Source organism: Ischnura elegans, chromosome 4 (genome assembly GCF_921293095.1).
Source record: "Ischnura elegans chromosome 4, ioIscEleg1.1, whole genome shotgun sequence".
NCBI classification, from domain to species: domain Eukaryota; kingdom Metazoa; phylum Arthropoda; class Insecta; order Odonata; family Coenagrionidae; genus Ischnura; species Ischnura elegans.
The window spans coordinates 73596908-73624421 of NC_060249.1; the positions used below are offsets into that span (position 1 = coordinate 73596908).

Consider the following 27514-nt stretch of genomic DNA (forward strand, 5'->3'; position numbering starts at 1 on the left):
TGCTACGCTAGCATTCTAATAGTATCCTGAACATCATTTATAGCCTCTCTATTACACGCAAGTTTTATAAATTACTTCTGCGAATGAATGCAGGTTATTAGATGAAAAATCTAACTCTGGTTCCTGGAAAATCTAATACAGTTCATGACATGGACAATTGAACTCTGTTAATTTTATCCTTTTCCATCAAGGAAATAAAAAAAACAATTTTTCTGATTGTATTCGCTTTGTTAACAGTTTTTTATTACGCTAATGAACATGAGAGCAGTAAATAACATTAGTAATATATTTTAAATATTAACAGATCAACATAATATTAGCATTAAAAACCTTTGCTGGCTCAAAATACCATTTGTTGGAGATATAATGTCACAGTAACTGCAATGGAAGATGGCACATCTTTGAATTTTTTGATAGCTTATACGTTTATTACAGAAAAAAGTATATTGTTCCATTATGCTCTCTCTGTCTCATTTATGTGGAATCGTAAAATTCTAAGTATTTAATTATAAATTTACAAGTTTTCTTTGAAATGAAATGGTGATCGACGTCTTAAAATTTCCCCCGTGAAATTATGCACGTTATCTACATAGATAGGTTTTAATCTCGCATTCCGTGCATTATCAATCGGTATGTGCATCGACATTTAATGGCAGATAATGTCGAATGATAAGCGCACGTAACTTGGCCGATTTTTATAAACATAACTCAACATCTACCTTTGCCACCCTTGTTGTGACTTCGAATAAGTTTCGCACAGAAATTGCGGGTGTAATGGTAAAGTGTTTCATTTGCAAGGAAATGGTGTTGTAAGTTCCTTAAAATATTGTGTGAACGGAATCGAAAACTCGGCTATTGACCAGGAGAAGGATATCTCATCGTCAGACCACTGTGCGCTGCCGGTATTTTCGATTTTCGGCACCGTGACTAATTTCTGCATTAGACTCAGAACTCTTTATGTGTCAGTGCGTTCGCCTATTGAATGTCGTGTCCCTGATTTCTTATCCCGTGAACATGTTCTGGCGTTTCGTAGCTGAGCCGTACTCAGTTGGTGTTTTGGTTCAATATAGTGTGGAATGTGAGCTATACCGTGGTGGATATCGTCCGTATTAAGTTATTGTGTAAGTGATTGTTGTGTGGTGCAAATTTAATGAGATATTATTGTGATGAGATGATGTGAGGATAATTTCAAAGAAAACTTTCATCCGGCGCAATGTGCGGTAAGTAGTAGAGTACAGAATACCTCTGATATACAGTCAGCTATGTCTATAGGTATTATTTACCAATTTTTAGATTTCACCGTTATTACATATCCTATCGCCTTTCATCATGTTCAGATTTTCCAAGGTGAAGGGCGAGGGCTGAGTCCATGGTGTTAGTGTTAAATTTGTGCAATGCCACATTGCACTCTCAAGTGGCAAGTGTTTAAACATTGAATTCGCAACCCTCGCCTTTGGGATGTTGTGTAAATCTGCCAATACGTGGTGCGCTTTCCGTTTCTCGTCTCTGGTGCCATAACCCCTTCAAATTGGTCATATGCCAATGAGTAGAGGATCAGCTGTGGGCTGCTAGTTGGGCGGCTTTTATGTGGAAATTCGTCAACCGGTATTTTCCTTCTTCTGAGAAACGTGCTCCTTGGAATTTGAAGAGAGCCTCCGCTTTCATTGTCGTCATGAACTAGCTACAGTGTATGTGATTTATAAAATTGGATTCGATGATACTTTGTAGCAGAAGTCAATAAGCACTCGAGAATATAATAGATAATATTATATGATATATACAATGTTAATCGAAATACATGCAATGTATGGGATATGAAACGCGACCAACGGGGTAGGCAGCCACAGCATTTTTCAGCACACGAACACATCCTCTTAAACTAGAAATTCGAAAAGAATGATTTCATATTATTCATTTCATTCGAGTGTTATTTATGGAAATGCATTCTACGAATAATTAAATGAAACGTAACGAGGTGAGTGGCAAAATGTTTGTATCACCGTCATTATAAACGGATTTTACAAACTCGATGATATATGGTGCACCCTTAGCCTTAATTGAACGCATGAATTGGTTACAGTAATCGGTTGAATAGATGGTAGTGGTTGTATGAATAATTTGTGGAAATGTGCTTGGAATTAATGAAAAAGAGAGATGGATAGGCGTAAGATGAAGGTACTTTTTTACACAAATTTACTGATAAACTTAAACGCGTTTCGACGGTTAAATCATTTTCAACTACACTATGAAATTGTTGAAATCAGGAGCTGTATTTATACAGTTCGGATTAGTGGAGGTGGGAAGGGGGAGGGGAAGGTTGAGGAAAGAGGGGAGATGTGTCATTGGGTAGTGCACTTGGGGAATGGGATGGCAAGGAGTGAGGAGTGGCCCCTGAATGTTTGTTCCAAGGGAACTGCATTGAGGAGGCTCAATTCCATCCCGCAGAAGGCTGATTTCTGCTGCCACTTCGGTCACATTTTAATGGGGTTTAAAAAATTGTCCGCGGCGCGGTGATGAGTGCAATGCGATCCACTTTCTTCCAATATTTTTCAGTATTTTGCAATTGCGAGGAATAGAATTTAGAAGTTTTGAATTTGGTAAATCACACCACCATGTAAATGCATTTCGGTTGACACCCCTAATTATACCTCATTTCCCCGTGAAACTCGGATCAATTGGTTCGTCATCGACGGGAGTGGCGACTTTTGTAAACCCACTTAAATGCGCGGTAGTTTACAACACATTTAGAAGCCGACTTGAGTAATCCTCTTTTGTAATATTCGCAGTTTGTTCGTTCATTGAGGATATACCTCCTTGCATAATTTCCAATTTTTCCAGTGCATCCAGTCTTCAGCCTTTCCTTTCCAAGTGGACGATCTCCGGGTGCAAATCACAAGAACGTTTCTCTTCAAGATGTTTCGCCACGAGAGAGGTGGTCTCTCTCTTTTTTTTCAATTTGTTCATAGAGCAACGGATATGTTATTGTGTGGAAATTGTTTCTTTCATTCGCTCAAGTTTAATGGTCCGCATGGCCGTCGTCAGAGGGGTGTCGAAGGGTTCAAACCCCCCCCCGGATTGTTGTTTTGGGAAGATCGGTCTTAGGTGTACCCCCTCCAAGTGAACCTCCCACAGAAAATGCTATTTGGCTACAACCTTGCAACATAACGAGCTACGAACTGGTATATTTTAGCACCTAAATAAAATAATACTGATACTTTTTTGTGCTAAAATACCCTCTTAGTAAGGGTACTCCATACGAACTTCCTTGTAACTTTCAGTAATTGCGTTCATGTACGCACTTGTTTGGATACATGTAATGTGTTACAATGGCCTTGAGGGTACTTTTTCGCGATGTATACTAATGAACAAAAGTGTACTCTCTGAGCAAAAAAGTTGCATATTTGGGTGGATTCGGAAATAGTTTTCGCGTGCACTTAGAAAATGCTTAGGACGAGTCCTGTTCATATCACGCTAATTGTTTTAAAAATGTAATCTCTCAAAAAATGCGTCAAAATTGCATTAAGACACCCCTCAAGAATCGCAGATCGCGACCAAACTCCCAAACAAGTGAATCAGTCATAACACGTACCCAATGCCTATTTAAATTACTTAATTACATACTTTTTATTCTTTTATATTGTTTTTTATTTTTAATGCTCTCATAATCGGCTGTTTGGAGTTATATCCCTATTTTTTTATTTGGAGCTAAAATATAATCTTTAAATGGGAACTCAATACGAACATCATTTCAGTTGACGTCTCTCATTGCGATGCATTTGATGCTTTCCTCGGTAATGGCTCTGGTGAATTTTTCTTGCGTTTCACATCTGACTAAATTGTGCTGGGTGGTCAAGGCTTCGTTGAAATACGGAGGCGCTTCCTTAACCCATTATTCCCCAGACGGCACATAGGGCTTTTAACTCCGGTTATTTCGTATTTTACGGTTAATTATGGCCTAATTAAGATTAATTTTTGGACAAAATTATTATATCCAGCATAATATATGATTTGCGTAATGTTGCGTTTACGCAACGCTGGGAAAACTCCGGCAAATAAAAGCAAAAAAAAAAATTTGAAAACTTAGGTTGCATATTTTATTTTTAATCGTCTTTTCTGATGTAATGTTCAATAATATGCTGCTCGGAATTAAACGTAGCGCTTTGAACAACAGAATTATCCTTGATTTGCAAATTTGACATCTTTGCCGGGAATTATATGAAGCCTGCGGAAGAAATGCCGTATTCTCCCTTGACGGGCATGCTGCGGTTAACCCCACATACATGTTATTTTTCCTAAGGTGTCCCGCATGTGGACACCGATGTTTATGCCAAATGTCATCAGCCATTGTATTGGAAACGATTTCTAGTCTCAGTAAAGTTTTACGATCTCGGACCGAAATTCTAACTGAGGAATTGCTTTGCCCGTGACTTTGGCGTAAAATCACCACGTATTCACCACTGCACTGTCAACCCCTTTTTGGAATAGAGGCCACCTCCATTTTTTGCTCATAAAATAGATACGATAACATACAACATAATTATTGAGAAAATCTATCCCTCCCATTCCCTGATTGTAATCGTTGATGATATTTCGATTTTCTACGGGAGTCTCCGGGAATATCTTTTCGTCCTTACTATGGGTACCATATTCCCATAATTTAAAGCAACAGCGATGACACAGTTATCCTGCCATCGCACTAAGAGAATAATTTTTGACCTGTCAAACGAATAGTAGAAATCCCCGTTAGGTTTTTTTATCAAATCTCTCGAAGACATGAGTGCGCAGTTTTCCGTTCGATTTCCTCTTGCTTTCCCGTTGAAAAATAACAATTAGTTACTAATTACTAGTAACTCTTATTAGTACTAAGTACTAATAAGAGTTACTAATAGATTGTAACTGATGAAGAAATTATCAAAATACTTGGCAAGAATTTTCGGAGACTAACAAAAAAATTCAGTAAATTTATTACAACCCTTTCTTCTAGTGAACTTACAAAACCTAGGCATATCACTTTCAAGTTCCACCTCTTCATATGGCAAAAATTCATATAGATAGTCTGTAGATGAGGCCAGACACCACAATGTATAACCTACTCTAAATTGTTCCCCACGAATGAACATTTTAGCTGTGTGCCACCTGAAATATGGAACCATTTGTTAGGAAAATTCCTAACTGAATGGAATTTTGGTTAAGTCTATTGAGAAAAAGTCCAACATTCAAAAATGTATCACTTTGTGTAGTTGAGAATTATCAGAGAGCTGTCGATATTTATTTAATTCATCAAACCAAATCCTCGTCATAAATTGCCTCACAATTGCGACAGACATCTCATGGCTTGTCCAGTACAACTTAGTGCGTGGTAATATATAATACCCCGACAACATTACCATTCCAATTATTTTTTTATTTCTGCCTCACTCTGAGTAAATCTATGGTTATTTATCTCCTCAGCGTAATTATTGAGTAGCTTAAAATTACTTCAATTAATTTTCCACTGAGAAATAAGTGACGGAGCTCATATGGTGAGTGGCCTCCATACTGACAATGAGTAATAAGTGTTTCTATTCCCTTTTTCACACTGAAACTCGGGACTCCTACGGAGGTAGATTCTATTTTTTCACATTTAGATGAACCGCTGTTTGTTCTCTGCATCTTTTACCTGGGTGTGCACGTTTACTGGACGATTTTTCTTTTGATACTGCTTGAGTAAAATATGATTTACCTTGCAGCACCTCCTGCAATATTCAAAATACTGAGAAGATGTAATCCCCATTGTAGTTCCAAATTTAATAAAATATTATAAATCGCCTCTCCTGTCAATTTATATTCTTCAGTCACCTTCTTGACGCTTCTTATAAAGTATACGTCTGAGGCGTAGAAATAACGAATAAAATTTTCTTCAATTTTAAATCTGAAGGAAACCCCTGAATAAATTATTTAGCAAAAAGCCGAGCAAAAACTACTGCGGTATGATTGATATAATTACTAGATGAGAATTGAAGATGCATTTCAGAGGACAATTTTACTGATACGAACCCAACTGAAGCTAGATTATTAGCCTTACATCACCTAAGCGATAGAAGAAAAAATAGGTAGGTAACTCAGGATTGCACGGAGAAAATTCCAATGAGCGACTAGAGGAAAGCTCCACCTTCCATCACAATCCTGCGCAAACTAATACGTTTCTCACCCTCTCATTCTACCACCTCTAAAACTGAATTTAACGTCTACTAAGTAATCCTTCCACTCAACGACATGGAAATGACATTGCCCTGTATCGGTTCCACGTGTGCGCGCAACAGTTTGACTCCACGAAGTACCAGAGTGTTCCATGTAAAATTCGTACCTATGGCCATGTTGGAATTCAAGTTACCAGTCACCCTTTACTATGTAAACTCACAGCCTGTGAGTGCCAAAAATGCATCTAAACTGCCTCCAAAAGACTACGTTGTCGATTAAAAGCCATATTGACGATTTTCGTTATGCTTTGAGACAAGCCCTCTGGTGTACCAGAGAATTCCCATCGTTGCGTAAACGCAACATTATTTACAACAACCATATTTATACCAGTAGCGATGAAAATTCGTGACAAAAATAAACATGATGAATAAAGAAGCTTAGAACTAAGAGAAAACATTACCTCTAGCAAGATCGCCCAATAAATCTTTGTAAAAAAATATTTACAGTTTGTAGTACTTCAGCGCTTCGAAATAGGCAAATTTCGAAGTAAAATAAAAATTATTATTTTAATGAATATTTTTCCAAAAATAACTGAAAAAGAGCGAATGGTATTTCAGGAATTCAGAAACTCTGAGAAAAAATTATCCTGAAGCAAAGGTTTTGTATAATAATTTCAATTCAATAATGTTGCGTTTACGCAACGCTGGGGATTAATGGGTTAAGGACGTTGACCACATAGAAATTCGTTATCGATTTTAATCCACGACTTGTTATCTCTATGAATAATTAGGATTTATCTTAGATCTAATGCTATGCTCACTTCCAAGTACAGGGTAGTTTCTTCCGCTGGGTTTCGCAGCGTTCCTCTTAAAGTAAAGTGTCGGGCCTTAAGTGTTCAGACGCGTGTATCCACATTATGCCGAATACTTATAGGATTCATTGATGCAACCATCTCCGGGTGTGAAGTGATATGATTTCGAAATGCGCGCACTAATTCATTGGGGCTCAGGGAATTCTCTGCGTACTTGCAATAGGCCATTTACATACACTGAACAGGTTGTAGCCATATTCGAGGTTGAGGCTTTTTTGGCTGCTTAGACAACTAATTGGACTCTGATGGTAGCCCGGGAGGGCAATGATTCTCCTCTGTCAAAAATTTTGCTTTTTTTTTCTCTGACAGTTTTGTGGTCCATTCCGAGATAAGTTTCCTCCTCTGTGGGTAAGCAGCCTAATCCGGCGGATGGAGTGCTGTACTTGCTACGCCCTGCACCCGAGCAAAAACTGGGTTTCCTCTGAAATTTATCCGCAATTCAAACGCAGAATTTTATCTTGTAATAAGTACCGCAATAACCATTCCTCCACTTCCTCTATTCGTTTACTGATATGATGTCGTAGCATCAATTATTCATTAATGATAAACAGATATATTCAAGGTGAAGCAATTTCGCCTGATAGTATAGTAATTTATTTTGTTTTGCGGTGAAACAACCTTCAATAAATATACGACTAGTTCACAATTTTAGCAGTTACCAGACTTTCCGAAAGAGAGTGGAATGATGTGCATTTGTATTTCTGCAAAGGGTATCAATATTATGATTACTCTATGCAAGAGATCAATATTATGGATTTGAGAATGTTTTCGTGCCGAGCAATACAAATGATCTCCACGTGGTCTTTAAGGTATTAGCGAGAAACCGATCGACCGAACACTTGGTTCTGCGGCCATAAATGATATTGATTTGAGAGGAGGATACGCTGCTTCCTTTTTCGTAAAAAAAAAAATTAAAATTTAGCAGTTGACTGAGTTTTCCTTATCCAAGAAATTCAATTTTTCATTTTGGCTTGACTTATTTAGAGTAAATTTAAACCGAGGTATTGGAAAAAGAGAAAAAAATACGAGCGGTTTTGGATTACGATCGTTGTTTCGATGTGTTCAGTGTTTTCGGAGCACCTGAAAATTATTGTAGTTCCTCTCGATAAAACTGGATTTCTGGAGGATCTTTTTCGACAAGTAATGCACACCAAGGGCATGCACGAGAATGCATGTATGCAATTGATTAAATAAAACTTCAGTGGGAAAACGTCGTGAGTAATTATCAATTCAAAAAAATAACGGAAGGCTGTGATGAGCATCTTATCGCCGGAAAGCGATTATATTGTAACATTTAAAAGCCTCTAAATAAGCTTGCTCTTTTGCACCGTTCCTTTGTTGATTGATTGACTTGCATTGATTTACGGTACGGTTCAATGTGGAAACGAATTGATGGCTCGAATACTTAAAAATGGAGGAAAAAGAGTTTTTCTTTATCTTCGGTTAGCTCCACTCCTGGTCATCACTTAGCTATATTTTTTATATTTTAATATCTAGGTAATTTCTCCGTTTATCCCCTCGTGGTAGATAAATCACCTTCCTTTCTCCATTGCAATTATCATAATCGTTGTTTTTTCATACTTTACTTCTTCAAGGCCATGGAGGAACATATGCTTTAGTAGTATCGCCATTACTCATATCCATTAAGTAATACCTGCTTTGTGCAAATATGTTGTTCAAATTGTTTTATCTCTGTGCTTTATCCCCGTGCATGTTGGGGATATTTACAAATGTTGTTATTACGGCAGTTTCTATATTAAGACCGTGTTTTGCATCATGCAAAGTCCATGGTAACTGCAAAATAGTATATTGTTATTCGTAGCTGAGTACAGAAAGATGTGGTACAATGCAATTGCAGGTGATGATCGTTGTATCAAGTGATATAGGTGATTTTGTTTTAATCCAAGTTATTCAAAATGCTTTTTAAGAATATTTTCTTGAGACATCAGAAAGAATATAATGATATACAAGCAATTGTATATTGAGATGGAAATAACACTTCTGTGACATTTTTAGAGAGTTCTTGACGGCATTGGTATCCGTAAATAGTATTCCTCTAACTCCCATTAAGTTTTCATTTCTGACAAAAACGCTATTCATTCTTTAACATTTAATGGAGATCGAAGAATAAAGGGAGGTGTCGGGCAATACTTCAAGAATATGGCGTAGATACGGAAAGGATATGGATCCGTGAGGCGCGCCTTTGTGAGAAAGGGGTAGACCGGTGTAAGGAGAGTAAAGTAAGGTACATTTTAGATAAAAAAATTATGATTCAGTTTTTAGGAGAAAATATGTTGCTGGATGGGTGGATTATACATGGCTATTGTTGATTGGTTGTTTCATTTATTTTAGGATAATATTTATTCATTAGCGAGAACCATGTGTTAATATCGACCTCAAAACGTCCCTTATATATTTTCCGAGTGGCAGCACTCCATATTGGCAATGAGTGCATAATGTCAAATTAGGGGAAGATCAATTATGAGGTCCTTAATTATATAAGGATCCTTCCATTGAGCAATTCGGCCTCCAGTATTCCTTGACCTTTTTGTAGTAAACATTGTCATCTCCGGATATGCTTTGGTGACTCAATACTCGTGAATAATTTTCTGTTTCGGATGACTCATGCTAACGTGACCCTTTCTTATGGTAGGATGGGGGGTTTAAAAAAAAAAACCTGATAAATTGATATCTGACTATCAGTTTTTCCTGGGCTCAATATTTCAACGAATACGGGCAGGCAAACCCAATAAACGTATTTCGTTTTTGTTATCAGGAATCACGAACATTCATGCAGACTATCTGACATCGCTAACGCCACAATGAAACTATTAAAGGTGATACCACCAACTTGCATGCTTAGCAAATCGCGTGCTTGTAACTGCTCTCTCCGACTAGTATCACTTTTCCTTTCATCTCCATGGCTACCTTGACATTGCCTAGGTATCACGGAGCAGAAACAGCACGGGAAACGCCCCCATCTTCATATATCGTAAATAGAGGTTCAAGGGAACTCGTATAGGTGTCAGAAAAAGCTCAGATGCATTTCGGGGAGTACTTGCACTTTTCCGAATCGACAAGATGAGTAACACACGGACATATATATGCTCCCATTTTTTTATCCCTCCTTTTTTTCGTCTCCCCCACCCTTTGAAAATAAGTTCACCCCAGTCCCTTTTCGAGTAGTAAATCCACTTCACAACTGGAAATGATTCACGACTGCAATTACGCTAAGTAAAATACGGATGACCTGTGGACTTGCTATTCTGAATTAATTCCTTTGACGTAAATTGAAAACGAATATATACTCCATTTAGAAAAGAGTAAGATTGTAACTTGGGTGTATAAAATCCACGTTCCAGCCTCGCACTGTTCTCACTATATCGATCCGATGTTCCCTCCCTCCTTGCAGACGAGCGACGGCGCGCATGCTCGGACGTCGTTCGCGTCGGAGCCGTCGACTTTGGAACGACGTCGGGCGCCACCTCCCAGGCCCACAATGCACCGGGTCGGTTCCCAGAGCGTCGCGACGGCCAAAGGGGGCGAGGCGGAGGACGAGGTCACCGCGGGCCCCGTAACCTCAGCGACTACGCCCGATACAACGTGGTCGAGGACGAGGAGGGACACCTTTGGCTCGCCAGGAAACAGCAGTCGGATCAGCTGTTCGTCGTCGTGGTATCTCACACCAGTCCTGAGCTCATAGAGGACGAAGTCTTCTTCCCGCCCGAAGCGGCCAGAACAGAAGAGGCATCATCTTCGCCCTCCACCAAGAAGTCGAGGAAGAGCTCAGGTCGCGGCTGGAGTACGCCCGGGAGGGTCGGAACCAGGTTCCGGCGTTTCCGCACAGCTTCCGCGAACCCCAACAGGGTTTCCCCCGCCTTGGGCGCGACCCCTTCGTCAGCGGGTCGGCACCCCGGCCGCGACAGCCTCCGGTTCACCGACCCACGGATCCGTAGGAGGACCATAGGAGTGTTGGATGTGAGATCGGTCGAAAGCCAGCAGATCCAGCGCCCGTTCCTGGGGGAAGAAGAGGACAGGCGAACCTGCGAATGGGCCATCGCAAAGTCCCTCAAGGCGAAGGTCAAGGATGGAGAGGAGGGTGCGGCAAGGTCGGGAGATGGGTCAGTAGGGTCCACGCCCAAGCAGGTTCCAGTGATTAAGGTCCTCAACGGCTTGAATGGCAGAGCTCATCACTTGGCCTCGCCCTTACCACCGTGCACCGCCGAGGACAAGGAAGTAAACCAAATATCCCTCGCAGACGCCTCTATCAACAGGACCCCACTCGTGATACCCACTATCACACGGAGCCCATCTGTCGCCGAGACAGACGATGATTCCAGTTGGTTCGCCATCCAGACTCCGAGCCTCCACAAACCATCCCCGACTTTGAGCACTGGAGTGTCAACTACAGAAGTCCAGCAACAGAAAGGTGGTTTCTTTAGCCGCCTCTTCAAGTCCAGGAGGTTCTCTCGGTCAGAAGACGAACGCGAAGGCTCTCATAAGGTAGGACAAGAAAGTGTTGAGGGAACAGAAATGGGGAACCTACAGGGTAGCGAAGGCAAGAAAGGGAAGGATGGCAAAGCCTCTGGATCCGCGGAGGGCAAGGGCCCTAAAGAGAGCCCAAAAGGTCGCAGCGGGAAGCTGCATCTCGGGAGGAAGTCGCCAGCGAAGGAGCAGCAGAAAGCCGCCAAAGCGGCAGCGTCGGCCGGGAAGGGCCAGGCACCGCCGCCGCCGCCGCAGACGGCTCCGATCGTGACTGATTCGTGGAGGCAGGTGAACCGCCTCGAGGCCGCCTCCTCCCGGAACAATCAGGCCCCATCCCTCCTCCTCCACTCTCCCTCCTCAGCCGCCCCACCTCCCTCCGCCCTCTCCCCCGTCAGCCGCGAGTCCAGCTCCGAGTCGGTTTTCACGGATCCCTTGACTTTCCCGCGGAGCGGCGCTGGCAGCGGGGATAGCATACTTGCGGTGCTGGGGGGAGGGGGAGGAGGAGGCGGCGGCGGAGGAGGGGGTCTGGGGGGAGCTTCGGGGGCCGGCAACAACGCCGGAGGAAGCATAACCAGTAGTTACTACTCGGACGCCGGGACGCTCTCGAAGGAGCCCACGGAGGAGGCAGGGCTGGACCGGGCGAATGGGACCGAGTCGGCAATCTTGGGCACGTCCCTCGAGGAAGAGATGGTCCGGTGCGGGGAGGCCCTGCTTCAGGAGGGCCGGCACTCCTACTCACCGCAGGACGAAGTGAGGGAAGAGTACGCCATGGTGCCCGATGGCGGCGGTGAGGCTAGGCTGCCCTCGGCGGCCGGGGTCATGTCGGCGTCGGCGGACTCCGCGACGCTGTCTCGTATCCTCCAGGGGCAGCAGCAGACACAGGGCCAGAAAGTGTCGGAGGGCGAGCCGCAATGGAAGACGCACAGTTTGGACGCGTTGGACGAGGAAGAGGATGGCGGTCAGAAGGGCAAATCGAGGAGCGCGGACGCTCTGGAGGAGACGAACGCTAATGGTGGTGCGGCGAGGGGTGTTGGTGCTGGTGTCGTGGGTGGTGGTGGTGTGTCTCGTACGCTCTCGAGCGGTGGTGCCGCGTTCACCCTTAGCAGGCACCGGAAGGTTGAGCTGCCGCCGGTGAAGGTGCCCGAGGGAGTGACGAAGGACATGTTTACGCTGAGCGAACTCTCACTTCTCTCAGGTAAGAGTCAATCTTCTGTTTTGATTGTTTACCTCCTCCTCCCTATCTCTCTATTACTTTGAAGTGGCGAACTCATGGCTAAAGGTCAAAACTCTCAGAAAAACAAAAATATATGTAAGTCCAACTGATTTCTCTCATTGTAAACTCTAAATGCGTAATTTTAGCCTTATTTTAGTTTTTATTTAGCCGGCATTAACCAACCCACTTTTTAGTGGAATGTGCCACTCTTTTGTTTTTTTTCCTTTGCTATCGAAGGTATATTTTATCGACACTTTTATTTTTGTTTTAATTTAGTTAATTTGTTTTGGTCTTTGATGACTATACGAAATTCTCGATTCGCCTGTAAGCATCGCCTTCGAAACTCCTACGTTTTCCTAAATATTATACCTCAAAGGTATAATTTCATTCTACCTTTGTTCTTGAACTAGTCGCTCTGGAGTGGATATATCTGATAAAGAGCCACCCTCTCTCCACACAGACGTCATAATTCACCATGGAAACCCTCCATTAATCTGAGGAAGTGGCCTTGCTTTCTCCAGAGAATTCCTCGAGCGAATATAGCTCCTCTTGGGAAGGTAAACAGCTCCCTATTTTCCGTAAATACACACGAAAGGAATGTTTATGGGATAGATTATAAATTTCTTCATATCTCCTGTGAAAAAACACCTGAAATATCATTTCCAATAATTATTTCCTTCCAGTTTTCATCTTGTGTGCCATTTATATTATGAATTGCCTATTGCCTAACTTTTTGTACTTGCAACTGTAATAAAGCTGTTCTACAAGCGTAATTGGGTTAGAGGTTCTCCGAAGAAGATCGTTGCAGAACCTTTGTGACTCTTGCCATTGCTGTCAGTTATAATCTTATTCAGAAAAATATTCTTTTACCGCCTTTATATTTCACGCTAAGCATGATAAATATATTTGCTGTTGCCAAGGGAATTAAATTTTTTTTTCCATTGTTCCTCACTTTTCTGCCGTAATAAAATCGCGATGAATATTTTTGGCAAACCAAATATCTTCCACTTTCTTTGCTTCTTCGCTATTTACCTTACATCGTAAGAGCAGAAGTATATGATCTAGTTTTGTGGCCCACGTGTTTATCGTATTCTCTACCTATGCAACACTTTTCATTCACTAAAAATCGTTATTGTAAAATAAATAATAGCCTTCCTTCTATGGTGCTGCTATCTCAAGTAACTGCGGTGGAAATTCATCTGTGATAGTGCATAGGACTTTTTTTCTATGCTATGAACATTTCACAGTGCTCAAAGGAATTCTTTCCAACATTTTATCCAGTTTGCTGCCAACGTTATTTGCCCATAAGAATAATAACGCTTGAATATATACTCTACTAGCTGACCCGACAGACTTCGTCCTGTCAAAAAAATTTGTAATGTGGCAGTGTTTTGTTCCTACCTTTTTTATATTCTTTGCAAAAAATTATCCTGAACAGAACCGTCACCCTGGTAATAATTCGGTGTGAATTAAAAATAATTAAATAAAACACTATAAGCATTTAAAAGTAAGTAATTTTAATCATGTAAATCATAATTATTAACAAAAAAAAATCAGTTCTATTTTCATTTTAGTGCTTTGTGATAAACGATGTTTTTTGTTTGATTACCTGGCGCATAGACAAACAAATCTGATGGTTTTCCAATACGGGAACAGGCAACATACAATTGACCATGTGAGAAACATGGGTTTTCCAAATTAATACCACAAACACTTAATGATTGCCCCTGGGACTTGTTTATGGTCATAGCAAAAGCAAGCCGCACTGGAAACTGTAGTCGTTTAAACTCAAATGGCACATCAGTCGGAATCATTGGGATGCGCGGTATGAGAACATCTTCTCCTTTATACTTTCCTTTCAATATAGTTGTTTCTATCACGTTGTTTAGTAGTTTTTTTATCGCTAACCGTGTGCCGTTGCAAAGGCGCGGTTGGTTGATATTTCGCAACATTATAATTACCGATCCAACCTTTAATTGAAGATTGTGAGGTGGCAATCCTGGCAAATCCAGCGAGTTTAAAAATTCCGGTGGATAGTTAACTACATCGTCTTGGTTAGTTGCCGAATCAACTGATTTATATATCCTAGATTCGCCTGTAATTTGTTCTTGAATTTTGAAATTTAATTCATTTACATCAATGTTTTTAGCTGCCAATATAGCTCGTTCGCTTAACCAATCATGGTTTCTGTAATTTTGAGCAACATCTGGAAATACCTTCTGAATGAGTTCTTCTTTTGATTGAGTTAAATGACAAAAACTTTGAGGAAAGTTAATGCATCCAGTCAACATGTCAATAGGAAAATTGCCATTACCAATGTCAATGAGTTGTTTAGAGAATATGTTTCCAGATACGTCATTTTGCAACTCAACACGCATATTCTTGCTTAAATGAAGTACTTTGACATATTTCCACAAATTGGATGACTTTAGACATGCGTTGAGTTCATCAGCTGGCGTTGATATGAACTTTATATAATAATAGCAATAAAGCTCAAATTGATTCTACGTTTTAGTTAGAAAACGTTTGTATGTGAAAAAGAAAAGGGCTGTTTTTAGGGTTTTCCCGGCAATTATTCGATTTTTTCTCGCCGTAAGAACCATCCTTGGACTTCAACGAACATTTTAAAAAAAGAATTGGCCAAATTGGTCCAGGCGTTGTTGAGTTATGCGCTTACCAACACATTTTGCGATTCATTTTTATATATAAGATAATACAGCTGTAATACAGCTTGTCTTCTTAATATTTATTCCCAGCTGCAGTGCACTGATCTCTTATTTGATACTATTTGTATAATATTGATCTTTCTTTCCTCTTATATCATTATTAAAATCGACCCTTGCCGAAATCCTCTTATCATACTAGATCGACTGTTGGAAAATCTTGACCTTTTGTGTCAGATACACGTTTGACATTATGATTATGAAGTTATTTTTGGCAGGTAGATAATTGGTGTAAAGCATCTGGAGCTTCATTCACTTGCAATTTGCATTCGAGTTCATCAAAGTAGTTGAATTCTACACGAGATGTTTAATGGTATTTATTATTTTTATTCGAAAAACCTGTTTATTTTTTCCCTTATCTCGTCATTCTACGAATTGGTGGCGATGCGTTGACTGTTCATTTGTGGTACAGAACTTAAAATTACGTTGTAATCTGAAGCTAATTCATTTTCGTACTTACTTATTTGGTACTCCAAATTTGATGTAGAGAAACACTTATTTGCAGCCCCCAGAAGTCTTTGCTGTCACTTAAAAATGCTCTTGCTAGGATGAAATATCATGAACTACATATTTTTCAATGTCAGTGATTCAATTCCTGATCCAGGGTAATATTTTTCCAGGGCAATATATGTGGCTACATATTTGCTCCATAGAAGAGGGTCGATTGTGAAGATCACGGGAAAATAATCATTGAAATCATGGACACACGACAACATTCACAAAAGCGACTTTGGGGGGTCCGGATTCGAATATTGTTCAAGGATATGTTTCATCTGTATAATTCTCGCTCTTTCCGCGTAACTAAGGGTAAGCCACTGCCTGATCAGTGGTTATTCTTTGAATAATGACGTTTGATTATTCTAATAATAACCTGAAGTATTGAACTAAAATATTTTTGGCTAGTTATCTACGATCTCATTTATTTAGCTGTTCATGGTAATAATGATTGAGGAAAGGGCTGTTTTTCACATGCCCAAGATGTTGCACTTCGCGCTGATTCCTTATGCTTTTTTAAGTTAACGAAACTTGAGGTGCAAATGGAAATGTCTAAAGACATGATTTGAAAATCACTTTTAATGTAAAATTGAATGTTTTATCATGAGCGTTGAATTATTTATTAATGCGAGTTGATTATTCTTGATGCTGCTGGGATCCTGTCGCTCTTGAGAGCAGTGATAAATTTATGCCTGTGGTTAACAGTTTATCAAGTCATTAGTTCTATATCAATGCCGAAGGTGAATTATTTTATTCGGAAATTCTATTTTTTACATTTCTTTCATTGAATCCGCAATGAAAAATCAATCAATCAATCGATAACTATCTATTTACATCTCAGGTCACCTCTTCAGTTTTGAGTTTCAATGATCAGTGGCAGTTTCGAAATCCATAACTTCCTCATATTAATTAATTTCCTTAAAACAGACACATTCCTGTTGAAGTATACTCCTCTTTACTGACGTAATCACGACCTATTGAGCCATTCCGATGAGTAAAGAAATTGCAAAGCCGCTATAAAGGGGGCGTGGTCTTCTGGAGAGAAAATTTAACCAAGAATTTGATTTTGGTTCAGCAGATGGCCAAATTGTTTACAGGCCATTTCAATTTACTAAATGATAATGCCATGCTTACTGTTCGTGCTGAGTAACTTCTCCAATGGCGAGAGTGAAATTTTGAACCCGAAAACGTTATTTTTATAATAGGTGTATCAACTTTGGCTCCGAATTGACTAATCTAGCTGTTATTCCGTACCTTTAGACCACATATATTACTATTACATTATATTGAGAAAAAAAAACTTCTTACACATATATTCATTATATTGAAAAAAAACTTTTTCGAATAACCGTGTGTCTTTGCTTATTTTCATGGCAGTCACTGTCCAGTTGTGACACACTGGTCGCTCTCCATAATTCTTGTGATTTTGCGATTCCTTCCATGAGTAAAAAAGTGTGAGGGCGGTTTATTGCAACTTAGAGAGCGTTGCATTATTGATTAGATATTTCACCGGAAACTATCAGTTTGAGCTCTGATTTTAAAATAACGCATTAAATTTTTCTTCTCTCGTGAAGGTAGTGTCTCCCCTTGGATCTTTGGAAAATATATCAAATTTTTCTCATAATACTCCACCATTTGGAATTGTATCGTTAAGTAGTTCTTAATTTATGACCGCCTACCAAACTTTCAAGATATTATCATTGCTGCCTCGTTGCGAAAATAATTGGCCATTTTCGGTTCTTGTTTTTCTTTCACATATTCGGTGCGTAGAACGCTGTTGTAAGACTATGTATCGGGTTTTACATGGTGAAAATAAATTATCTCACTCAACATAAATAACATTGGGTTCCTGTCCTCCCATGTTTTACATAAATCGGTCATGCTTTTGACATCTGGGGTTGGAGACGTAAGGTGTCAGTAATAACTTGGAACGCAAGCCTTTGTCCTAAGAGGCCTTAAAATCTTCTGTAATCTTCAGGTCCAGATGTTAAAACTGTTGCCATTTTAATGTCAAAAGTGGGTGCAAAAGAACCCAGTACCATTTATTTTTACATTTTACCTTGGCCTTGGAGTCCTTAACTCATAGTGCCATCCTCAGGTCCGGATGTCTAAACAAAAGCCATTTTTTATTAAACGTGTCTGTAAAAGAGCCAAGTATCTTTTTATCATGAGTGTTGGTTAAAAATTTTAGGGGTTTTAAAACCTTTTTTTTTATCTTCAGATTTATTTGTTTCAAAATCGTTATCAATTTATACCTAACTTATGGGTAAAAGACAATATTTACTCAAATTGTCTGTAAAAGAGCAAAGTATCATTTTATCATGAATGCAGCTTAAAAATTTCAGAGGCCTTGTTATCTTGTTTTATCTTCATGTCCATGTGTGTCAAAACCATTATAATTTTTTATATAAATTTAATCGTATGCGTTGAAAATCCCCGTGTTTATTGGTCACAACTGCAAAACGTTCGTTTTTCTTCATGTCCCTCGTGGTTTTCCGATCCGCGTTTCCGATTCCACGCTCATGAGACAACAGCAAGAGCTGTTTCCAGTAACCGAAGGGGGCGAGGTCTTGCACCTCAGTCTCTTCAAATTGGATTCCGGCGGCGTGTTTATTACACCTTCCCTATGTGCACGCCATATACCCGCTCTCTCCCCCCCCCCCAATCGCCAACCCCATAGAGGCACAATTCTCTTTCCCACAACCCCCGTGGGACCCCGGGGGTGGAGTGGGCGGGTGCGCGAGAGCCATTATCGGGGACGCGGAAAATTGAGTTAGACGTGGAAACAGCTGAGGCACGAAAGGCTTTCTTTTTTTTTGAGCCGACGACACGACGAGTTTTACCGGCCGGGGAAGAGCATGCATCATGGACGGATTGTGGTTGGGATTTTTTTGGTCGGAGAGGGGGTGGGAAGGGGTAATTGGAGCCCATAGACGGCGTTACATCTTTGTTGTGACCAGGCGATTGAAATATTCGGTGAAGGCTGGAAGAAGGTTAAGGGGTGCGTTGGTGAAGCGTCGTTGATGGCTCGAGGGTACCAAGGTCAAGAGATCAAGGTCCATAGGCAAGATCCCCCCAGACCCTTAAAAATAGGCAAGATTTTTAACACGGTCCCATTATCATTGCGTTCATTTTTTATTACGAGGTATCCTTGTGCCCCCCCCCTATTCAGTAAATTGGGTGGAAGTAGTCTAAAATACTTTGATAATATTGGATAAACATTCACTCCTGTGGCCATTCAAATCCACGTCGATTTTTGGCCTCGCTATCAAGTTGTCACGAGACTACTCTGTCCTCCGAGATGTCAATCTCTTCCCCAAGTCCTCTCATAGTCATTCCTTCAACTACTTGCTCATTAGTCTTGGTGTTTCCCGTGGTTGCCTTCTTTCTGGTTGACCTCTCCACACTCTTCTTATCATTGCATCCTCCTACTTTCTTCTTACATAACCAAGCCTCCTGAATTTCCTTCTTATCCTTGGTGGGAAGGCATAAGTCGTGCACTACTTAACTTACAATTCATTTCCCGGGGTAAACACTAACAAAAGTTATATAAGATCATCCTTTAGGAGCCCGGATAGGATGATGAATTTTATTTTACTGCGTATGAAGTTTAGATTGAATTCGCTCCCGACATTTTGTTTTTCTATGGTGTATTTATCTTCAAATTGTCTTCTTCTGGGTAATATTTTTTTGAAACTTTATTAAATTCATCTTAAGTTAAAATTAATTTGACCATAATCTGGATCCTATTTAACTTGTTAGGTTTTCTAATAGGCCGTAAAGAGACGAAACGACAGATAGCGACTTTTGTAAGTCATTTATGCATTGTAATTGTAAATGGAAGAAGATATGGAGAACCTTACCCATTGTTATACCCGAAAAAACAGCAGAATAAAAACCAGGCATTAAATTATTTATGAATTTAATGCTATATGAAGGGACGAGTTGGTATCTTTGACGGGTTGAGCATTATGTATCCATTCACTCTCTTCTTAATCCCTTCCTTGAGCCATTCCCTTATTCATATCTCGTATTCTCTCGCGTCGAATTCAGTTTCACGTCAGTTCCCAGGTTACTTAGTAGCTGTTGACCAATAACTCACGAATGGACAGACGTCGATTAGGCTTCATTCCTTCGTCGTTTATTGTGGTCCGCGCCGACGCTTCCGATGTTCAAGTACCGGGGCCTTGATTCTATCGCGCAGTTGTTACATAACGAGCCGCAGATCTAAAGATCCGTCTGGCAAAATAAAACTCGGAGGAATTCATTGTCAGTGCTTCGACTCACGTCCTACGAGCGTACGTGAGGGCTGGATTAGGACGCTGTAGAGAGAGGGAATACTAATGTTAACGTCGCTGTGCCATCTTCGTGCGCTGTATCGGTTTAGCCAAGTGAGATGGTGGAGTTGGGAACTGCCGCTCGTATTCCTGCGGTCCCCATAGAATGAATGTCTTAGGTACATGAGATCGCTGATAGTTTACTGAAACGGCCTTGACCGCGACCTTCCCTTTCCAGCTGAAGGATTTGTCTGCCTTTGAAACTAAGACTGTGCACCCTTATTTTCTTGTGCGCGTAATTTCTAACTTTTAAGGAAACCCTTGTGCGTAGTGGCGGATACATACGGCCCCCCATTGCGGGGCCGCCCGCATTGCTTCACATAGCAGAACCACAATAATAACTTTTTATACCATAAGATGGCATTGTCTTGTATAAGCGTATTGTCAGTTTAAATAAAACTTAAAATTTGCATGTGACTTAATTATTTGTAATTTCGACAAAAGTAAATGTAGCTCAAGATATATTTTGCGCCCCCCCCTTGACTTTTTTCTGTATCCGCTACTACTTCTCCGTTGTCCCAAAAACTATTGTCTGATTGACTGAACAGGATATTTGTTTTTTATGATGCTTGTAATTTGAGGAATATTATCGAGAAACAGGATTTTTGACGATTTTACGTATTTCTCGTGTCTTAGCTTGACCGTGACCTTGCTTTACCAACTGAAGGTTTTGGCTGCCTTAGAAACCATGAATACGCTCTCATTTTTATTGCGAGCGTAATTAATAGCTTTTACATATGCCCTACACCGTTTGCCCAGAAACTCTTGTCTGAGTCACTAGGATATTTTTTTGTGATTCTTGTAATTTGTGGTTTACTATCGATGAATCGGATTCTTGGCGCTTGTACGAATTCCTCGTGTCTAATAAAAAATTGCGAAAGTGGTACTTCTATTTCGGGAGAAAACATTTTTTCGATACCTTTCAAAGAAAAATGGATTAGCTGGCTATTCATATCCATAAGTATGATGTGTTTTCTTCGTTGGTATTCGAGGTAAATCGGGACGACTTTTTCACCTAGCCGGTATATCCATTTCCTACTAGGTTTGAAGATTAAATCGCCGATTCTTAGGAGGAAAGTAAAAGCATGGCGCAGTGAGAAATCTGAATATCTTGCATCCCATCCTATGTTTTTTGTTTGGAAGTTAAATTGCCAGCGTTGAAAACTTTAACCTTATCGATACCTCCACTGCACAAACGCTCAATAATTCCCCACCGAATCTAATCCGTTCATTTAATGACCCAACAATACGAATGCGCTCAGCTGGCAGTATCCGGAGCATAAACGCTCACCTCCAATCCACCCAAGCTTCGGAGGTGAGCGTTTGTGTTCCGAACACTGCCAGCTGAGCGGATTTGATTTGGTGGGCGATAGTTGAGCGCTTTTGCAGTGGAGGTATCGTTATTGTATTAGTTTTTCTCTTCTGGCTACCTCAAAGAAGTGGATCTGGTTAAATTCCTGGTTAGTTCTCAAAATAAATACCCATGACGATACTCATTTATTTATGACTTTACGATGGGTATAACAGGACGTTTTCCCTAATATTTAGCCCTCTTACGCAGTTTTGGCGAGACATAAAGCAATGCGACCTTCGTGCGCGTAGGTTTTCTGGTGGATAGCTGTCATTAACGAATGGAATTTTTATATTTAAGAATCCCTTCTGAGTTAGCTATGCTGATCCTTTGTCTCCCCTCATCTATTTGCACCATATCCATCCTAATTTTTCCCCTACTCCTCTCACCACCCTATGAATACAACTATTCTTTGTTTGTTGTTTGATCATACTTTTGATTATAATTTTTTTCATTGTTGTCTACGGTTTGTTTACTATTTGTTAATTGTTTTCTTTTCTATCATGATTCCCTAATAATTGGCGTTGCGCTGTTTTTGGGGTGAATTAAATAATGATTAAGTGAATAAATATTTATGAAATGTGAAAAAAGCAAAGTTGTATCAAAGAGAATCAGTAGTCTTCTTCAAATCCTTTAATACACAAAACTCTTACAATTAATGCAAAGTTCGTAAAATCATTTTGAGTTTCAATCGCTCCCGCATTATTTTGTCCCCATGAATTACTAGTTAAACACTTACGCTTTCACCTCGAAATTTTCAGGGTATACGAAGTAGGCACTCGAAAACATTTTCCGGTACCTCGAATTTGAAAATTTGACCAAAGAAGTTTCTGGGTACTGTCAAGTTTTTCATTTGACGTACAGCCAAATATTCTAAAAGTTGTGCTCTATGTACACTCAAAACTTAATGATGATAACTTGGGTTTTCAACGCATAAATCGTCGCGAACATGGCAAAAATACAACCGGTCAAGAGAGTTTTCTGTGTCCACTGTCCCTCTTAACGGGTATAAGTGCACCCATAGAGTACAGTTACATACTAAGGCAGACATATATCCAGTAATATCCCAACAATACCTATTCTTTTTTTCAATGCCCTTTCCAATGAGTCCCTCATCTCCAGTCTGCAGTTGTGCGGAGGCCGCTCAAGAATATCCCAAGGTATTTCTCTCAAACGGGCCGCGCCTAAAGGAATTCCTTTCATGACGCTCCTAATTGGTTTTAATGGGCCGGGTCGAACTCTGGATGCTGCATTGCATCGCCTTCCGAACGATTCCGTCGAGGCATTGGGATTCGGTGACCTTGAGAGGATGGCGTCCCTATAAAGCTCCCTTGGGATGGCTGCGGTGCATGTGACGAGCCGCCGAATTCGATGCCAAAGTGGGTGAGGAGGTGGCCGATGGATCATCCCAAGGCCTCCTTCGCCCATTCCGTGACGGAATTCAATAATTTCTTTCGGAGGAAGTGGGCGGGCCTTTTAATTCCCAATGGGAACAGTATTTATTGAATGGTCGGGCGATAGGTAGAAGCACGAACGTTACAGTAGAAGACTCTTCAGTTGGTCTCTATATCTGCGGTCACCCACAGAACATTTGTATGGGTTCACAAAATCTGTCACTTGCGTCGCTGACGAGCGCAGCGCTCCGAATTATCCTGATAAATAAGCTATAATCACGGCTGATAATCAAAATTTGTAATGAGGAAGTCCTAAGAAGAGTAGAAGAGAAGAGAATCCTCACGAAAACCTTAACAAGAAGACGGAATAACCTAATCGGACATATGTTGAGACATGATTGCCTGTCGATTGAAGACAATCGTGGAGGGAAGAGAAGATGGCAAGAACGGAAAAGGAAGACCTAGAATGAAACAAATGGAACAGGTAAAGAAGGAGGTGAAAGAGAAGAAATACGTAGGTGCGAAAAAATTAGCTGATAAAAGAATCATATTATTTTTTATTGCCTAAATCGAAAGATTATTACTCCTAGAGTACATATTTCAGGCTTTTAGATTTTTAAATGACGATATCTATGTTTTGCGACTAAATGAAAATTGAAAAATTTCAAGCACGCGAAAACGCGACGGCTAAGTATGAATGCTGGGAAAAGCCCGTGTGACGTCTGGCTGTTGCTGCGTGATTTCACATGTGTGCGAAACTATGAACGCCGCCGCGATGCTTGCTGCCGAGCATGGCGGTAGCGTAGAGTACCCTGCTATCAGTTAGGGCTTGGCTTTTAATAAGGATTATTAATACCCTATCAAACGAAGGAAACTTTCCGACCTGAGGCAATTTAAATAGGTCGTTATTAAGAAATGTTTCCCTGATCTCTGTGCCTCATGCATGCATTGGTAATCTCAGACGATGTAAAACTCCTATCTATTCGTATAGAAACTAGGTCCCTGTGACATGACGTGGAGTGACAACGCATGGGTGCCAATCTGGCCTTTTTCAATGAGGTTTGACCATTAACGAATCGCAATCAATGCCTTTCATTTTCTTTGATGAAGGAAACTACCCTATTGAGTGGAGAGCTGCGTCAAACCAATCTTCGGATTGTCGACCAGTGATTATGAACAAAAATTTGTATTTGTGATAATGTGGTCTATCTAATTAACGAATTTTCAATGGTAATACTTTCAGTTGGGCTTTTGAAGTATTTAGATTTTTATAGTTTTCGTAAAACTTGCAATTACAATGCTATGATGCGTTAACGCTCGAGGAATAAAATCCGAAACCTATTCGTTCGAAAGTTTGCTCCCCTTATTGTATCACTTCAATCAATCTGCGGCCTTTAATTGTAATAAATGCTTGTTGCATATGTTAAATTTGTAGTTTTAAGTTTCCTCTTCACATAAACTGCATTTTACACCGCCAACGCAAAAAAATGCGCCTTTTTAACATTAAATATTTCTGTAAACTGTCTGGCTGGAGTGAGTAAGGGCTCACCGGAAGGGCATAATTGAACGCGCCTTAGGCGTGGTCATTGTTCGTGAACGGATCACAGTTCACCATGCATATGGGTTTATTTAGCTGAAGCCGGCTGATTTTAGTTAGGCCTCATTTGTCCGCGAATTCATTTGATTTTTAAATTTCATGTCCGTCTGTACTGGAGAGCGTCGATACAAAAAAAAATTCTTATCGCGGTCCCGTTCATACGTACATTCCTTTAGTGCGTCTGATTTTTTCTTTACATCTCCCTATTTCGTGATTACTCTAATAACTTTCCCCGCCAAAATCAGCGTTCTATAGAGTAAGAAGTTTAGATATTCGACACTTCTAGCGTCTTGTTGTGTATTTCAGTATTTAGCTGGTAATTTAGATCATTTATTTGATTTGATCTTTTCAAATGCGTGAAGTGGGCATCGGGATGAATGATAATAATGAAGTTGAAATTAAAAATGATTTTTCTCGCAAAACCTTAATTCATCACATTACAGTTCTTAAGGATTCTGGCCGAATTTATATGAAATAGATGATTTGCCTAACCCCGTGTTATCTTTGATTTTAGTTTTTGTAGATCACCTTGTGTCCTCAACACTGTCATTCATGGCACGTAATTTTTATTCAAAAGAGGCGTATTTATTAGTTGAGACTTGTCGAGTCCTATACACGATATTGATGTTTAAGAGTCAAATATTCATACTACCTTTTTTGAAATGATTATCCAAAGCGACTCAGAGACCCGTATTCCTTCCTAAGGTTTTAGAGACGGAGCAGTGGATGAGGAAGGCCATGCCCCTTCCTGGTACTCAGGCTTGCAGTTGGAACTTCGGAATTCGCATCCCGTAAAAAAAAAACGTTTCGGTACATTTGTGCACTCTCTGTTGAAAAATTCCCTCCTCGTAATTGAGAGGAGCGTCAATGCGTAAGTTATGCATAAATAAAACAGTGATAACAGGGAAAAAATATTCAATGGAAGAGACATGACTTCAGTCCAATGCTTACCTCAGTCGATTCCCACACATGATAGCTCTAAGTATGCCTATGTTTGTATTGCATTGGTACAAGATTAGTTTAAATTCACTATTTTATTCACTATGTATATTTGGTAATAAACAATACCTATATTTCAGTGAGTTACCAACTGGGAAGCTAATCGAATAAATGTTTGGTTTACCATGTGTATCTATGTATATCATTTTCTTTCGAATTGAAATTCCTAAATGAAATTCTGCTGCCGTTTGTATCTCTGAATTATTTGCGATGCGAATTCTCGGAGTGTTCGAGTTTTAATTTGGTGAAGGGTCTAGACTCCACCGCTCAATAACCTCAAGTTATTACTATTGACATTTAGTCATATAGACATTCCTCTAGAAATCGTTGGCTGTCTTTTGTTGATTTAATGTGGCCAACCATCTCTTGCGTGCATATTTCATTGGTCTTTTAATACTGTATCCTCACCTCTCAAACCAATAGTCCATATAAACCTCCAAAGTCAGTGACTCACTTCATAACTTTGAGTTTCAAACAATCCTAAAAAGTAAATTGCTTGAATAAATCCCTACTGCTTGCCACTATCCTCTGATTGGTTCGAGCAGACCCACTTACCCACTTAGTTTATCAAGTAGATGATTGAACGCCAAGTCATTGATAGGTTTGTGAAAGGAGGACAGTGGCTAGTCAAACAGAGATACGTAATGGAGTAAGAAAGAATGCCAATAAGATTCATGAGGGAGAAGGAGAAGGCAGACTCAGAATGGCAGATGGAGTTCCTGCGAACCTGCAGCTAATGTGCATGGAGGGATGGAGGTTAAAAGCAAAATTAGAGGCTCATTGTGTGTGTGGGCAAATATTGGAAGAGACCAACACTGACTGACTCCTCTTGCGACAGGAATAGATAGAGACTGAGAATATCTTATAAACCTTATCCTATTTAATGACGGATCATTAGGTGTCTTTGTTTTTCACGGGTAAAAATGCGTGTAGCTTCATATTTTTGTATTTTTACAACATTTTTGGTATCCGTAGCGTTATTTACGATGCCCGTGGTTTTAGATGGTGCTTGGACTCTGCTACACACACAAGATACTACAAGGAAATGAATGAAATTGATGAAACCGCGAAATTCAAGGAGCCCTAGAGATTGTGCCTATTACTTCTGACGTGAAATAATTGGGTTATGCCTAGAGCATGTCATGGAATTGCAGATTTAAGTCCTTGGATGTTATTTAAACCATAGCCATGTGATGATGGTTTATTTTTATGTCTTCTCACATGAAGTAATTAAGCCATGCCCGGGATAAATTATGCCATTGAAAATTCAAGAGTCCGCGAATATAAGCGTCATTAGCCCATGATTATTTCCTGTTTAAACGGAATTTGAACCGTTTCATCCAGCGCAAATTGCACGACCTTATTCGTCTTTAGATTTTTCAGATTCTTCACGGACCTGAAGGATAAAAAGTCGTAAGAGGACTGTGCGAATTTAATTCTTAGCGATGGCGATTAGTCAGTGATGTGGTGCCAGATTCTCTTTGATCATTTCCAGAACATTAGGGAGCGTTGCTTTATTCAATTCCCTTCCTTTTCGTCTCTCCACGGTCCCCGCGTGACACGAGTCTTTCTCAGTGGGGAGTTCATTAGTGTCCCGGGGTTTTCCGTCGGTGGTCTCTGGAGACAAAAGCGCGCCAACCTTTTGCCACCCCTGAAGTCATGGCGGGTGACCCATTTTGCACGCGCGCCGGCGAGTCCAAACTCAGGCGGCGAGTCACGAGACCCCAGCGCGTCGATCACGTGCTGCCGTCGCCTCGAATGCGTTGGTGAAATTCGACGTCTCCGCAATTCATGAATGTTGAAAATTAAAAAAAAGGAAAATATTAGGAAAAAAGCAAAATATAAGGTAAATTGTTGAGGAGGCCAAGA

General features: G+C 40.3%; 1 protein-coding gene across 3 annotated transcripts in view; it reads left to right on the top strand.

Moving 5' to 3' along the window:
- The first annotated feature begins 270 nt into the window (after positions 1-270).
- Positions 271-27514, top strand: part of LOC124157667 (protein cappuccino) — a 159716-nt gene continuing 132472 nt past the window's right edge. Inside the window, exons 1-2 of one of the 3 annotated variants that reach the window (XM_046532598.1) lie at positions 271-1220; positions 10464-12731. In XM_046532598.1, coding sequence (XP_046388554.1) covers positions 1214-1220; positions 10464-12731 — 2275 coding nt within the window. In that variant the 5' untranslated portion in view covers positions 271-1213. The remainder of the gene's footprint in view (positions 1221-10463; positions 12732-27514) is intronic. The other 2 variants (XM_046532600.1, XM_046532601.1) reach the window with 2 other exon arrangements.